At 34.5% G+C, this 13,306-nt stretch overlaps 5 protein-coding genes across 5 annotated transcripts; 3 read left to right on the top strand and 2 right to left on the bottom strand.

The window, feature by feature from the left end:
* The first annotated feature begins 227 nt into the window (after nucleotides 1-227).
* Nucleotides 228-1,087, top strand: Tsp_03868 (putative cell surface glycoprotein). Its single transcript, XM_003374627.1, has 3 exons — nucleotides 228-295; nucleotides 326-641; nucleotides 956-1,087. Exons 1-3 carry the CDS (start codon nucleotides 228-230, stop codon nucleotides 1,085-1,087), a joined length of 516 nt encoding a protein of 171 aa, XP_003374675.1.
* A 19-nt stretch (nucleotides 1,088-1,106) lies between these two features.
* Tsp_03869 (hypothetical protein) lies at nucleotides 1,107-3,407 on the bottom strand. Its single transcript, XM_003374628.1, has 10 exons — nucleotides 3,373-3,407; nucleotides 2,901-2,955; nucleotides 2,735-2,764; nucleotides 2,623-2,669; nucleotides 2,248-2,313; nucleotides 1,785-1,916; nucleotides 1,665-1,690; nucleotides 1,573-1,619; nucleotides 1,249-1,308; nucleotides 1,107-1,214 (listed from the first exon to the last, which is right to left on the bottom strand). The coding sequence occupies exons 1-10, from the start codon at nucleotides 3,405-3,407 to the stop codon at nucleotides 1,107-1,109; spliced, it is 606 nt and encodes a 201-aa protein (XP_003374676.1).
* Nucleotides 3,408-5,595: 2,188 nt separating this feature from the next.
* Tsp_03870 (60S ribosomal export protein Nmd3) lies at nucleotides 5,596-8,768 on the top strand. Its single transcript, XM_003374629.1, has 16 exons — nucleotides 5,596-5,653; nucleotides 5,684-5,768; nucleotides 5,839-6,031; nucleotides 6,306-6,355; nucleotides 6,494-6,722; nucleotides 6,775-6,855; nucleotides 7,005-7,133; nucleotides 7,195-7,210; nucleotides 7,361-7,536; nucleotides 7,607-7,727; nucleotides 7,788-7,939; nucleotides 8,011-8,129; nucleotides 8,189-8,261; nucleotides 8,337-8,440; nucleotides 8,499-8,569; nucleotides 8,644-8,768. The coding sequence occupies exons 1-16, from the start codon at nucleotides 5,596-5,598 to the stop codon at nucleotides 8,766-8,768; spliced, it is 1,782 nt and encodes a 593-aa protein (XP_003374677.1).
* Nucleotides 8,769-9,838: 1,070 nt separating this feature from the next.
* Nucleotides 9,839-11,254, top strand: Tsp_03871 (phospholipase, patatin family). The gene is made up of 5 exons (XM_003374630.1): nucleotides 9,839-10,045; nucleotides 10,115-10,345; nucleotides 10,523-10,594; nucleotides 10,885-11,040; nucleotides 11,102-11,254. Exons 1-5 carry the CDS (start codon nucleotides 9,839-9,841, stop codon nucleotides 11,252-11,254), a joined length of 819 nt encoding a protein of 272 aa, XP_003374678.1.
* Nucleotides 11,255-11,639: 385 nt separating this feature from the next.
* On the bottom strand, nucleotides 11,640-12,647 carry Tsp_03872 (hypothetical protein). The gene is made up of 3 exons (XM_003374631.1): nucleotides 12,514-12,647; nucleotides 11,814-11,972; nucleotides 11,640-11,721 (listed from the first exon to the last, which is right to left on the bottom strand). The coding sequence occupies exons 1-3, from the start codon at nucleotides 12,645-12,647 to the stop codon at nucleotides 11,640-11,642; spliced, it is 375 nt and encodes a 124-aa protein (XP_003374679.1).
* Nucleotides 12,648-13,306: the final 659 nt, after the last annotated feature.

The following is a 13,306-nucleotide window of genomic DNA, read 5'->3' on the forward strand; positions in this document are numbered from 1 at the left end:
CCATTGCTTTCAAAAATAATATGACCAACTTCCATTATCACGGAGTAGCATCACCAAGGACTTCATAATATGCTTCAATGACAACAAATATAAATTACTTACAATTCATAATCAGTAAAACTACACTGAGAAGACGGCGAACCGAACTAACGCGGTTCATCATCATCAGGTGAGACTTTTTGTACTTCTTTGATATGATTATTATGAGGAATTATTATGAATAAAACATGCACTTACTGAATCAACACTGTGATGCCACATTTGGAATGTACTCATCGACAACTCAACGGCCAGAGTAGTAGTAACAACTGATAAAACTAATCAGTTGTCGAAATCCAAGTGACAATGCCGAGACGTCGAAAGCTAAGAAAGTTCACAACAGCAACAATGACGAAGAGACGGCGACTGAAAACAGCGTGAAAGTTGCCGATCGGAAGCGTCTCACATACGCAGACATGGCGAAGCTGGGCGTGGCAGAAAGGGCGGCAGGCTCGTCTAGCGACGCGGCAACAGTCGTAAACGATGCGGCTCCAGTTAACGACGCTGCCGACAACGCCAGCGCGGTTCCAGGCGAGGACAAACCGCGCCCTGCTGGCTCTCGTCCCACCAGCACCGCCAGCTCTCGTGTGTCGTCACGGGACGTACTGAAATCTTCCTGAATGCCACACCGAACAACAGTATCCCATGCGTGTCGTATTAATATACATATATACAGTGTTTCTTCTCTGTTTTGTTTTGTTTTGATCGCTGAGCTGCTCGCGTCCATTTTTTATGATCTACTATAGTAAGTTCCATCTGTGAGATACTGTTGGAAAGGATGCGGTGGATGACTTTTTACGTTTCTTCTTCATCTGCTTGCCCACAACAGTTCTTTATGGCTGGCAGCTTTCAACTCTACTGTTTTCTTTTCTCGTTTTCTTTGTTTTGTTATATTTCAACTTTGTACATTTCTCAGTTTGTTGGTTGTTTTGCATTCACAACAACAGCAACACAACAACAACAAGCTCAGGGATTGGAACAGATTCAGGAGGAAGACGACAAAGGAAAAAAGGGGCAGGCATCCATTCTTTTTTGCCATTGCTATTAAGAAAAGATTCATTAAATTACTAATTTTTGTCATATCCTGTCTTCAACACATTTATACTAACTCGAACGAACATAGTAGTAGGAATTAGGCATAAGGTAACGAAAACTGCTTGATTGCTCTGACGTATCTTAGGGAAAAACGAAAACCACAAAAATACTTACTGTTGACGCACTACACAGGCAAAGAGGACGGTATGGATTAGAACTCGACAAGGAGATAAACTAAAAATGTTAAATAAGTAAACAAATAAAATATTAAACTAGAAAATGAATAGAATTTGAAAATGATTGATGCACTGTTATTCGTCTTCAATTACTTTTTATAATATGGCTGTTTCTTATAAGCTTCTATACAAATCGTATTTTCAGTTCATAAAATTTGCAATGGAGTCATAAACGCAACAGTAACATTACTGCATTACTTACTCGTTGGGCACATATAAAAAAAGTGACAGTCAAATAATGAAATGTTTACACATTTACAACCTTTTTATGTTGCGGCTCCATATTGATTGATGCAAATGGGAAATGTTCTAAATACTAAAACTGAATTAATGATATCTGAATATAATAAAAACTTGCATTCAGTATTTGGTTTGAGTATCTGAAAATTAGCAATAAAAATATAAATGGAGATACCCCCATTAGTTTGCGTTCACCTTATTTGTAAAGTCATGCAAATAACATGCATAAAGTACCCGCACCACAATACCGAATGTGACTTACTGCTTGCTTCTTCATAGAGGGTATAAAAGAGCGGAATTATAGTTGACCACGTAACGCCTGTTGACATTGCACTGAACGGAGCAACTAAATACGAACGAAGTACTCTGCAATGGTGTGCAGTAAGTAAATTAAGCAAATAATATAGACTACTTTGCCCCAAGCAGAGCAACCTAATTCTCCTTCAGCTATAGCGCAGTAATATAATTATCAAGAACATGCTGAATACAGAATGTTATAACGTTTTTATTTACACACCTTATATTATGTGAAATTTCATTCGTATGCAAATTTATTTCACTAACATTACATGAAAATCCGTTAACTTGTAGCAGTGAGAATTAACAAAACATTACGGAAAAGACTATTCTTATTTTGAATTCATACGAATAGTACGTAAAGTTATCGAAATAGTAGTGACATTATAGCATTGCTTACCTTTTTCCGTCAGTGAAGGAAAGGGAGCAGTCAGTCAGCAGTTGGGTAGGGCAGCTTATATTAGCTCTAAAAAATTATATTTCAAAAACAATGTTCGAATATAAAGCATTGGGATTAAAAGCAACCGATCTATGATAATACTTACATGACAACTTAATATCGACGCTACAGTTGGGATCAAAGTGATACAGTGCAAATGCTGCCGCTAACCGACAATCTTATTATTATTAAAGAATATTTTAAAATTAATAAACTGAAACTTCTGTGCATTTGAAATTGCTGATCAATTTCATATTTTCAGAACCAAAAGTTAAGCATTACTTCAAAAAAACTCTATCAGAATCTTTATGCTGCATAGCTGTCTCCTTGAATTACTTTCCGCAATCCCGTTGCTTCATATCGCTCGATGGAAATACAGAAATCTGTAAATTCTAAAACTGAATTGTATTATTGTAAATATTTCAAAATAAGCAGCTCAAATACGTACATGTTCCCATTCAGCATTTAGTAAGAATAACTGAAAGAAGAGTAATTTTAATGGGGATGGACATTTGTAATGTCATGTAACGGGCAAGCATGCAATTCCCTCATCACAATATCAAATGCAACTATAACTACTCATTCAAAGATAGCATTGAAGAGCGGAATTTTACTTGACAACGTGCTTTCATGGCAATAAACTGAGTAACTAAATATGAAGGCCCTGCTCTGAAGCAGAAGGGCAATAAGTAAATAATGCAAATCAACATTCCACTACCTCAGGTGAAACAACCTAATTTTTCGTCCGTAATAGCTTAGTGTTACGTTCAGCAAACAACTATATTAAATGACGACTGCTATTACGTTTTTATTTACACATCTCACATTATATGAAATGGCATCATTATGCAAATTTATTTCACTAAAATTAGATGAAAATCCGTTAACCAGAAGCAATGGAAATTACAAATAATAATTTCAAATGCAATTGCGTTAACTGAGCATATCTACTTGAAAGTATGATGGGATGCTATCAATTACACAGCATGAAATATATTTTTGCTATAAAAAAGAATCAAAATATAATAAATTGCTTTTAGTAGATGAGGAATAAAATACGTGATAAATTTTGAGATTTAAAATTACTTTAGGTAGAAGTGGAAACTCTTCATGGTAAACATTACAATAGAAATAGTGTAGTGCTAATTGTCAAATGTAGAATACAAATTAAAATGAAGAAAAAACACATCCGTGGTTCAGTTTCAAACCCGAAATGAATAGTTATTGTTGGAGTTCATATAAAATTCTGCTATTTTGAGATATTGCTCTCTTCTATGTAAAAGAATCAGGGATGTGCAATAGATGAGAAGGATGTTATGGTTCGTCCGAGGCCACAATGACTGAACGTTCTCCGTTCAAGTGAAAATGGCGTTTGGTGGGGGGATGGGGGAAGGGGAGTGGGAATTATTTACAAATTAGGGTGGTCCCTGTTCTTCTTGGAGCCTTTAATAGCTCAATGATGGACGTCGCCAGTAAGGAGGGACTGATCAGGGATATAAGGGAAAATGGCAGGACGTGGAATTAGCATGATGGGGAAGGTAAATGCTTTTAAATAGGGTATCGCCTTCCTTCACCCAACCAACGCGCATAATTATCAGGCGCTGTCTTAAATTTATCAGTATTGACATCTGTAAAGGTGAAGGTATTTTCAAATGATGGGAAAAACGTACCCTTTTAAGTATTAGCGTTTTTCACAAAGTGACTGTCGCAAACTGCTGCATCATTTAAACTTCATGATATCTTATTATTTCACACAAAAACATTTAAGCAATAACATAAACTGAGAAAAAATAAAGACAACATGAAAATTTGTTCAATGAAGAAAAGAAAAGGCAACTGAAATACACAATTTTTGACTTTTACCGAAATATAGTGAAATAAGAAACTGAAAAATCACCATATTTCACGAAATGAAAATTTTTCAAGGCCTTTGCATCACATTTGCAATAAAACAATGCATTCAGATAAGATAAAATAATAAACACGTTTAGTTCAGATTTATCGTAAAAAAGTTTAATAGTTTGAAATTCATTAAACAAGTATTTAATCAACCGTGCCATTTATACAATAGAGTTTGTTTTTTGAAGGACATTAAACTAAAAAGGTTCTAGCTTAAAATGACAAAAGATGAAATTGGAAAGAGTTACGAGAGTTGACCAAAGTGGCAGAGCTTCAATTAATGCAGTGCACATGCGGAAAAGTGTTTGAAAAAAAGAAAAGAAAGTGAAAGCTAGCAAAGATGTAAACCTTCATACCTGTAAATTGGCATGCTGGTGATGAGGAATGAAACAAACGTAGAGCCGTGAAATTTTCCAGCTGGTGGTCATTGATTTGATCGTATCTTCAGTCAAATATGCACAACCATATTCGTTGAAGTGAAACACCAGAAATGAGCAAATTGCCCAGAGTATCAGCGTAGTTAGGATAGTTATATAATAATCGCCCAAGAATAAAGAAAGCTTTATATAGGAAATCGCTTCTGGCTATGAATGGCACTTTCAGCAGAATGCCGTCGGCAGTGTTCATCTTCAAATTCTCGTGAAGTTACTTTGTTGACCTGGAAAGGCAGATTTGTTTGCCTGGACTGATTTAGGGCACCGAGCTAGCATGATGCTTGAAGTTTATCTTGCATGTTTTAACCACTAATCAACCATCAGTGATAATCGACGACTACGACCAAATAAGCTTCCTAAAGCTTTGAACTTCACTGAAATTCTCTCATTAAAATTCATTTCACTGAAAATGTTTCACTTGATTGAAAATTCATTGCAAATCTGGATTGAATTAAAAAACTAAAGAAGAATAACATACGTCCCGGGAAATGGTTGCCCAAAATAGAATTGCAATGAAATGTAATTGAAAACTTTTCAAAAAACATACGTGTTGTTCAAAAACAATAAATGGTGGTCGTAAAGGTTATGAAAATTTCGAAAAATTGTTTACCAAGAAATTGGCTAATTTTTGCAAGATACATTGGATGAAGAAATTTCAAAGGGCAAAAGTCAAAGGGTTGATCGCTGTCTAGTAAGAATAAGAAATAACAATTGTTATAATTAAATACTATATTAATTTGATGATTCACACTTTATTAGACGACTTACAAAGCATGTTGTCTTAAAAACAAATTTCTAAAGATACATTTTCCATTTCAATAAGAAAGCTGTCAGCCATTCTTTGCGGCGTTGAATTTCATCACCAAATAAACGCAACACTGTTCGCAATGATAAAATACCTGGATCAGCTCGTAGAAGAGAAAATATTCAAATAAAAATAGAAAATAATTATAGAATACAAATAAAAAAACATCCAATGGTTATCATTCTAATCAACAGTGTTTTCAGAGCTATAAGACCAACCAAATGCATAGGTTTTTCAATTTTAATCTATTCTGTTCCAGTGATTGAATATTTCAGAATGCAGTACAGAAAGTTGCTAACAAATACAACCGTGGAGCAGAGCTCTATACTTCGAACCACTTCAAAGTTACAAATGAAAAATCCTCTTACAAACAGATATTGAGCTTGGTGGATTACTTTTAAGAAAAGTGCTTAGTGAGACGCGCCTTACGGAGAGTTGGTATTATTGCTCACCTATTGCTTGCTGTTCTGTTGCAATTGTTTTGCAAAGAAAATTCGTCTGCAAAAATAATCAGGAAAATAAAAAGAACAAAACAGAGCGCAATCTATATTGTTCAAGTGTTCATTACTCATGGAAAATCTCATCTTTATCAACAGTAGTCGTAGTGGTATGATGCAGTGCTATCAAGTCCATACTGGCTATTAGCAAGCAAATTAAATTTAGATTGAATTCATTGAATCATTTTATTCAAAGTTAAATTAACTTTATCATCCGCTACTAGTGTGTTTATAATGATTTTCGAATTATTTATAAGTAATTGCAAATGATTTATATTTTAAGTATTTATATATTTGTACCTGAAAATCACTTACAGTCATCTGATGATGAATATTAAAAGTAATGTTTTGTAATTAAATTCTGTCAAGGTATCTGTTTTATAGATTGAAATGCAGTACAGTGATCAGTTTACTGGTTCATCACCAGTCCAAATGTAAGTAATAAAAATTGCAATGTTATTAATAACTAACTGCCAGGAAGAAAAATATCCATTGCAACAAAAATTATGTGTTGTTCATGTGCTTTTCCATAAATGTTTCGTAAACTCATTATAATAAAATGATATTTTCAGACTTTGTTGTCAATGCGGCACCCTAATCAATCCAAATCCAGCAAATAAATGTGTTGCTTGTATTCGAACTACTGTTGACATTACTGAATGTATTCCTCGTCAGTGTCAGTTGTACAGCTGTAAATTTTGTAACCGCTATTTGAATCCACCTTCTACATGGGTTCATGCCGATCTTGAATCCAAAGAATTGCTTCGAATTTGCCTCAAAAAGATACCTGTTCTGAAACAAGTACGGTGGTATTAATGGTTTCAAATTCGGTCATAGCTTTGTTTCTTCATAGGTACGGTTGGTGGATGCGAAATTCATTTGGACAGAACCACATTCCAAGCGAATCAAAGTGATGCTAACAATTCAGAAAGAGGTAAATTCCTTATTTATTGTGTTGTTATTATTATTATTATTTCTTTCCACCATGATAAGTTGTTATATAATGAGCATTTTTGATTTATTTGATATGCTTTTCCATTCGTTCGTGGTTTTTATGTTTGTCTCTTCTAATTGAATTTTTAGGTTCTTGGAGGCGTGATTCTTCAACAATCGGTAGTTGTTGAATACGTGATTCACAACCAGATGTGTGATGCTTGTCAAAAAATAGAAGCTAAAGACTATTGGAGAGCATGTGTCCAGATTCGACAAAAGGTGAACTGGAAATTGTTTAAAATTTGTACCATAATTTTGTATTTTCATTGAAAATGTTTAGAGCACGCATAAAAAAAGTTTATATTATCTTGAACAATTGATCTTGAAATACAAACTTAATGAAAACATATCTTTTGTCAAACAAGTTAATGGTAATGCTGACTGAAGTGGTGATGTTTCTGTTGGAAGGATGAATTTTCGTGTTGATTTCTTTTTTCTTTTTCAAGGTGGGATGGATTTCTTTTACAGCAAAAATCAGCATGCTTGGAAATTAGTGCAGTTTATTGGTTCAGTTTTGGCTAGTCAGTATGGAACGTCAAAAGAACTGGTAACTCATGACGCAAGTTCCAATATTTACGATTACAAGCGTACGTATTCTGTGGAAATTGTACCCGTATGTAAGGTTTGTGAAAAAGAAACTGCAATCCTATATGTTTTATATTCTATTATATTATATTGATTTGCTTTCAAAGGATGACATTGTATGCTTATCAAAGAACTTGGCACAGTCTCTGGGCAATTTTTCACAAGTGTTGATTTGTTATCGCACTTCGAAATTTATTCATCTTGTCGAGCCGCACACTGGTCGAGGTGGTGTAGTGGTTTTTTTTGTTAATTTCGTCAAATGACCATGACGAAGTTGATCATTTTCAGTTTGCGAAGTTTCGCCAAATGTTTACTGGCGTTCCCCATTTTACAGCATAGCACAACACGCTGATTTCTTTGAGTACACTGTTCTCGACGTTGAATGGATCAATGTGGAAGATTGCCTACGCTATGCTAACGGTGAAACTGCTAATGACAAGGTTCTATTTTATCCTAGTTGGATTTGTGCCTGAACTGAAGAAAGTTCCTTTTTTGCTGTTCTGTTTTTTAGTATCTTGCAGTTGAAGCTCTTGTAGTAAGAAGTTCTGAACTTGGCCGTTTGGATGCTAAGCAGTATTACTGTCGCACCCACCTTGGATATGTACTCAAAGCTGGAGATACTGTTCTCGGGTAAAAGCAAATGCAGTGTGAACTGGTGAACAGTGGTCTTTTGAATTTGATTATTTCAGTTTTGATACGGTTGGTTGCAATGTGAACAATGACAACTTCAATTCACTGAATCGGGACGACGTGGCCGATGTGGTGTGTAATTTTGTGTTATGTAACTTTGTGTGTGTGTGTGTGTGTGTGTGTGTTTGGGAAAATTTGTTCACCTAGATACTTGTTCGTAAAATATTTGATCGTACCCGAAGAAATCGTCGTCGTTTGTGGAAACTGAAACGACTAGAAGCAGAATTGATGGAAACCGATTCACTGGACAAGTAAAATGACAAGTAGTGAAAGAATTCAGTATCAAACTTTAAAAACTATAAACTTTAGTGATTATACGGGATTTTTGGAAGATTTAGAAGAAGATTCCGTTTTAAGAGAAAAAGTGAACATCTACAGAGGTATGTTTTGTTTTTCATTTCTCTCTCTCTCTCTCTCTCTTCAATATTATTCTATTTTGAAATTGGAATTTCAGATCCCACAAAACAGCACATTCCTGTTGCAGAAGACGAATTCGATGATGATTTGCCTGCTGTGGACTTGCAAGAAATGTTGAGCGATCTGTGTATAAATGATCAAGAAATGGATGACGCACGATAAGAGAGTGGAAATATTTGTTGCGAGTGAATTGTTGATTGAAATAAAAATTATTCCAAAAATTCTTGAAATACACTGTTACAAAACTGCCTTAGTTACACAACTTCTACAATTGAGCGCAGGCTGACTGTATCTGAAGATGAGTAATAACAAAAAAAAGCAGAAAGAACACTAATTTGCTCGCACCCACCGTATGCAAAAAATGATAATAGCATGCAGTGAATATCGATCGACCCACCAAATATTGAATGAGAGATGAAAACAAAAGTTGACCGTGCACTGACTGCTCTGACAATTCGTCGAATAAATGAAAGTCGAGAAAATCTCATTTTGAAAAGTGATTATGGAAGTATTATTAGTGATGCAAAACACTTTGTCTTGAATAAAGCAAGTTGAATTATATTTTAGTCCGCCGTAGTAGCGCAAATACAAAATGTGAACAAATGACGCGATTTAATAAAAAATAAAAAATTTACATTTTACAGAATAATAAAACATAGTTGAAATGCATATTTCTACACTTCAACGATTGTTGATTTTGCTTCTTACTGCTGCAATTTGCCTTCATTTTTAACGCCATTTATTCAAAAAAAAACAAATAAAACGTCAAAAAATTTTTACATTACATGCTACATAATACTGATAAAGTCAATACGAAATAACTGCTCGTAATTGAATATTTCATTGCAACCGTATGAACAAGATTTTAAATAATACTTAGTTTTCACAACTGTTACAGTATGAGGCTTCCCACAAACCCATTTAATCTGATCACAGCATTACAATTCAAAAGTGGTTGCTTTATTTCACTTCCGTATTTTCAATATTACTATCTGTTTGAACATCGAGTTTACCAGTTTAACATTATGATTCTTTGTATACTGTGCGCGAGAAAGATCGTTGTTTTAAAGTTATACATACATATGTTATACATGCGTGTATATGTGGAAATTGTATATCCATGCGCTTATATAGAAGGCAAAATATCACACTGTTGTACATTTCATCTTAATTTTGATCCTCTTTGAAACTGATTTACGAGTATCATTTCAGCTCACTTGTAATCTTAATCGATGAAGCCTACGCCGAATATTTTGGAGGAAAATAATTTAGCTCTTTCGTTCTGCGGCTGCGGCTTTTTGGGTGTTTACCACCTTGGCAGTGCTGTTTGTTTCAAGCGTCATGGGCCGTCACTGTTGAAACGTTTCAGTCGAACTGGTGGCGCTTCCGCTGGCTCACTCGTGAGCGCTATATTAGTTTGCAACGACTCAAAATTAATTGTAAGTACTGTTAGTTGTGTCAGTTTGTGGAAACACTGCCCGCTCTGTCTAACACTGAATGTGTCTTAGGAATGTTATCACGATATTTTGGAACTGGCTAATATAGTTCGAAATTTGAAATATGGCCTACTCACACCGGGATTTTCCCTTCACAAACACCTCCGCATGTTGATAGAAAAATATATTTCTGATGACAGTCACTTGAAAGCTGATGGAAAAGTATTCATTTCTGTCTCCAACTTTACTTCACTTACAAATAAGTTGATATCGCAGTACAAAAGCAAAGAAGATCTGGTCAACGTAAGTAGTCTCGCTGTTTGCTTGATTTGAGTATTTTACATTAACACGAATACAAAACAGTTATTAATAATTAAGCATGTAGAGAATTTTGAACAGAAAAAAGTACAGATTAAAATTGAATCAGTTATGTTCTAAAAATGTAATTGAATGAATTAATTTTTTTCAAATCGATTTCAGAGTTTACTAGCCAGCTGCTACATTCCCTTCTTCTCAGGCATCTGGGAAAAACCACCCGTAATTGATGGAACAGTAAGTTCAGTTTATATTTCAAGAAAAAAAAAAGAATAACAACATGAATAATACTAAATTTCTTTCTGTAAAAAATAGAATCAGTTTTTGAATAGGGATGATAATGTTCATTTAATAGAGCAAATATCTCGTGTATGTGCATAGATAGCTGACTATGCTGAACTCTGCTGGCATATGATATGTATTTATTTTTTAAAAATAACATTAAAACTTTTAATTTATAAGTGTACTGATTGAGTGATGAAATTATGAATGGTGAAAGAGTTGATTTTAATGGTTGAAAATTGCAGCAATGCGTCGACGGAGGCCTTACTTTGAATTTGCCAACATTTCATGATTTTCGAACTGTCACCGTTAGCCCGTTCCACGGTGAGGCCGATATTGCACCGGCTGACAAAAATGTTGTGTTCGACTGGAAATTCAGCATGGGAAAACAAAGAATCAATGTAAAGTGAAATACACAAAAAATAATAATTTCTTATTGATTATCTTCTTCTTTTTCTACAGGTGAGCTACAATAACATTGTACGAGGTAAGCAGGCGCTGATTCCTCCTTCTGACAAACTACTGCGAGAATACTTCGACCGCGGCATTATTGATACTATAACATTTTTGAAAAAAGTCGGCGCTTTCGAACGTCCTGAAGGAACGCCAGTTTGACTGCTATTATACTCACGCGGTTGTTTACAGTATACCTTTGAATTGTTTTTTTTGTTTTGATGAAGAAGATACACATTTCAGTATATAGGTATGTTATTTCACATTAGTCTCATTTTATGACATTGCAATTCAGCGGCAATTGTTCTGCGAAACTATACGCTTGCTTAAACTTTTTCTTTTCCTCTATTCTCTTACTGAATTCTGATGCGCTGTGACAATGGACAAAACGAAGATTAATAAATGAAATAATAAAGTTTGAAAGTGTCGAACAAATTAAAAATGTTCAACTATTTATTTACACACTGTTTGGCAGAAGAAGCATTTTAACAAAATAATAAACTGCTGCTCGTGAAATTTTCAAATTTCATTTGAAATTAACAGTACATCAAATCTTACTTGACTCTAAGTCGTGCAATTTGAAAAACAAGACCGAACAATTTTCACCACTACCACCACCACCATTAGATCTCGTATAGGACAAATGAAAAACTACTCAACTAATCTTACTGTAATCAGGAACTGAAGAGATCGTAATAAAACAAAAAATAAACCTAATTACACTGGAGGTGGTTCAAGTTGGATCGGAATTATTACATAGTTGACCAAAAAGTCGATTATTAATTTCTGACAATTTGTGTACATATTTACTCTTGTTGTTTGGAAAACTTGAATTGCAATTGCAGTTGATCTCACTACCTCATCCGCAAATAGACCAATTCTAAAATTTGCATAGAATTGTCTGTCGATTTTAAACGGGAACAAAAACTGGTTTTCACAAGAAAAGAATAATGCTCACTCATATTTGTGAATATATATATATATATTGTTCGAAGAAATTAAAAAAAAATATTCTGAGCAGATTAAAATTGGCCGATCAACTTATTGTTATGAGAAGTGTAATTGGAATTTTTCAATGGCAAATGCAAATCGTTTCAAGTTGACAAAAATAATATTATGCACGCAGTGACGATATGCAAATGCGATGAACCAACCGTTGCTGAAGAAAAGTGAACAAACTACAACCGTTGAAACATTTCGCCTTATTAATAATAATGAACAACGAATGGATTTTCCGTTCGAAGCGAAAGGAATTATTGATAAACTGATAAGCAGAAATGATGTGAATGAAATTGTGTTCCATGATCAATCAATCGGTTTTGCCGGCATCAAAATGAATTCAAAGTTTCGTCAATTGAAAAATAAATAATGCAAACTTAAGCTTTGAAGAAAATATCTCAGTATATTTTTTTGAGAAAAACATCATCATCATGGTGAAATTAATCACTGATTTGCGTGTACGACTCGACTTGTAATTATGCACCTTGCGTGAGCGAGTGATAGTTGAAACAATTTTGCAAAGTCGAACAAAAATCTCGCCAAAATTGATAAGCATAATTGTAAAAATATACTAAGCACAAGCAAAATTGCACAGAAAAAATAAATAAACCATTAAATTACCTGATTCGTGTTCACATGATTACTAATACGGTGGATGGTGGGGCGTGGTAGGTGAACCAAAATCTTCGATTGGAAAAATAAAATCCACAATCAACAGTCAGTCAGTCGGGGCGTTGATATGGACGACAAGAAGAAAAAAGAAATAATTCAAGACTGAAGCTTAAGAAGCTTAAAATGGAAAGCTGCTTGACTGAACGAGACGGAACAAATTTTCCGCCAGACCGCTTGACAGCGTCAGATCGTCACTTGCTGGCGACGAACGAACTTTCAAATTCCGTTCACTCCGATTACTACAGTTCGATTACGGTAATTTGAAAAATGAGCAAGTTGAAAGAAAACGTTTTTTTTGTGCATTACAAAAATCGGCAAGCAATTTCACCATTGCACAGAACAAACAGTTGAATTGAGTTGGCGAACAAAAACTTCAACCAGTTGAAAACGAACGATGATGATGCGTGAGATTTGGATTGTCCATTTGAAAATTGCGAAAGAGAAAAATTTGCATTTTGTTCCACTTTCCACTTTCTTCACGGTGTTCTGAAAAGTTTGAACAAATATGAAACGAAAAGAAAAAGAAGATTCTTTGTTTTCAAG

This window comes from Trichinella spiralis (genome assembly GCF_000181795.1).
Source record: "Trichinella spiralis strain ISS 195 chromosome Unknown Scfld5, whole genome shotgun sequence".
In the NCBI taxonomy this organism is placed as follows: domain Eukaryota; kingdom Metazoa; phylum Nematoda; class Enoplea; order Trichinellida; family Trichinellidae; genus Trichinella; species Trichinella spiralis.

Coding starts and splice junctions, on each gene's coding strand:
- Tsp_03869 (XM_003374628.1), bottom strand. CDS start 3,407: ATGTTTACCATGAAGAGTTTCCACTTCTACCTAAA. Junction 2,670..2,734: donor TAAATGCTGAATGGGAACAT/GTACGTATTTGA, acceptor TAGAATTTACAG/ATTTCTGTATTTCCATCGAG. Junction 1,691..1,784: donor CATTCGGTATTGTGGTGCGG/GTACTTTATGCA, acceptor GCTAATTTTCAG/ATACTCAAACCAAATACTGA.
- Tsp_03872 (XM_003374631.1), bottom strand. CDS start 12,647: ATGCTTATCAATTTTGGCGAGATTTTTGTTCGACTTTGCAAAATTGTT. Junction 11,973..12,513: donor AATTTCACCATGATGATGAT/GTTTTTCTCAAA, acceptor TGCAAATTTTAG/AATTGGTCTATTTGCGGATG. Junction 11,722..11,813: donor CAACTTGAACCACCTCCAGT/GTAATTAGGTTT, acceptor GTCCTATACGAG/ATCTAATGGTGGTGGTGGTA.
- Tsp_03870 (XM_003374629.1), top strand. CDS start 5,596: ATGGTTATCATTCTAATCAACAGTGTTTTCAGAGCTATAAGACCAACC. Junction 7,728..7,787: donor GCCGCACACTGGTCGAGGTG/GTGTAGTGGTTT, acceptor GATCATTTTCAG/TTTGCGAAGTTTCGCCAAAT. Junction 8,570..8,643: donor AAAAGTGAACATCTACAGAG/GTATGTTTTGTT, acceptor TTGGAATTTCAG/ATCCCACAAAACAGCACATT.
- Tsp_03871 (XM_003374630.1), top strand. CDS start 9,839: ATGAAGCCTACGCCGAATATTTTGGAGGAAAATAATTTAGCTCTTTCG. Junction 10,346..10,522: donor GCAAAGAAGATCTGGTCAAC/GTAAGTAGTCTC, acceptor AATCGATTTCAG/AGTTTACTAGCCAGCTGCTA. Junction 11,041..11,101: donor TGGGAAAACAAAGAATCAAT/GTAAAGTGAAAT, acceptor CTTTTTCTACAG/GTGAGCTACAATAACATTGT.
- Tsp_03868 (XM_003374627.1), top strand. CDS start 228: ATGCACTTACTGAATCAACACTGTGATGCCACATTTGGAATGTACTCA. Junction 296..325: donor TCGACAACTCAACGGCCAGA/GTAGTAGTAACA, acceptor AAAACTAATCAG/TTGTCGAAATCCAAGTGACA. Junction 642..955: donor CTCGTGTGTCGTCACGGGAC/GTACTGAAATCT, acceptor TACATTTCTCAG/TTTGTTGGTTGTTTTGCATT.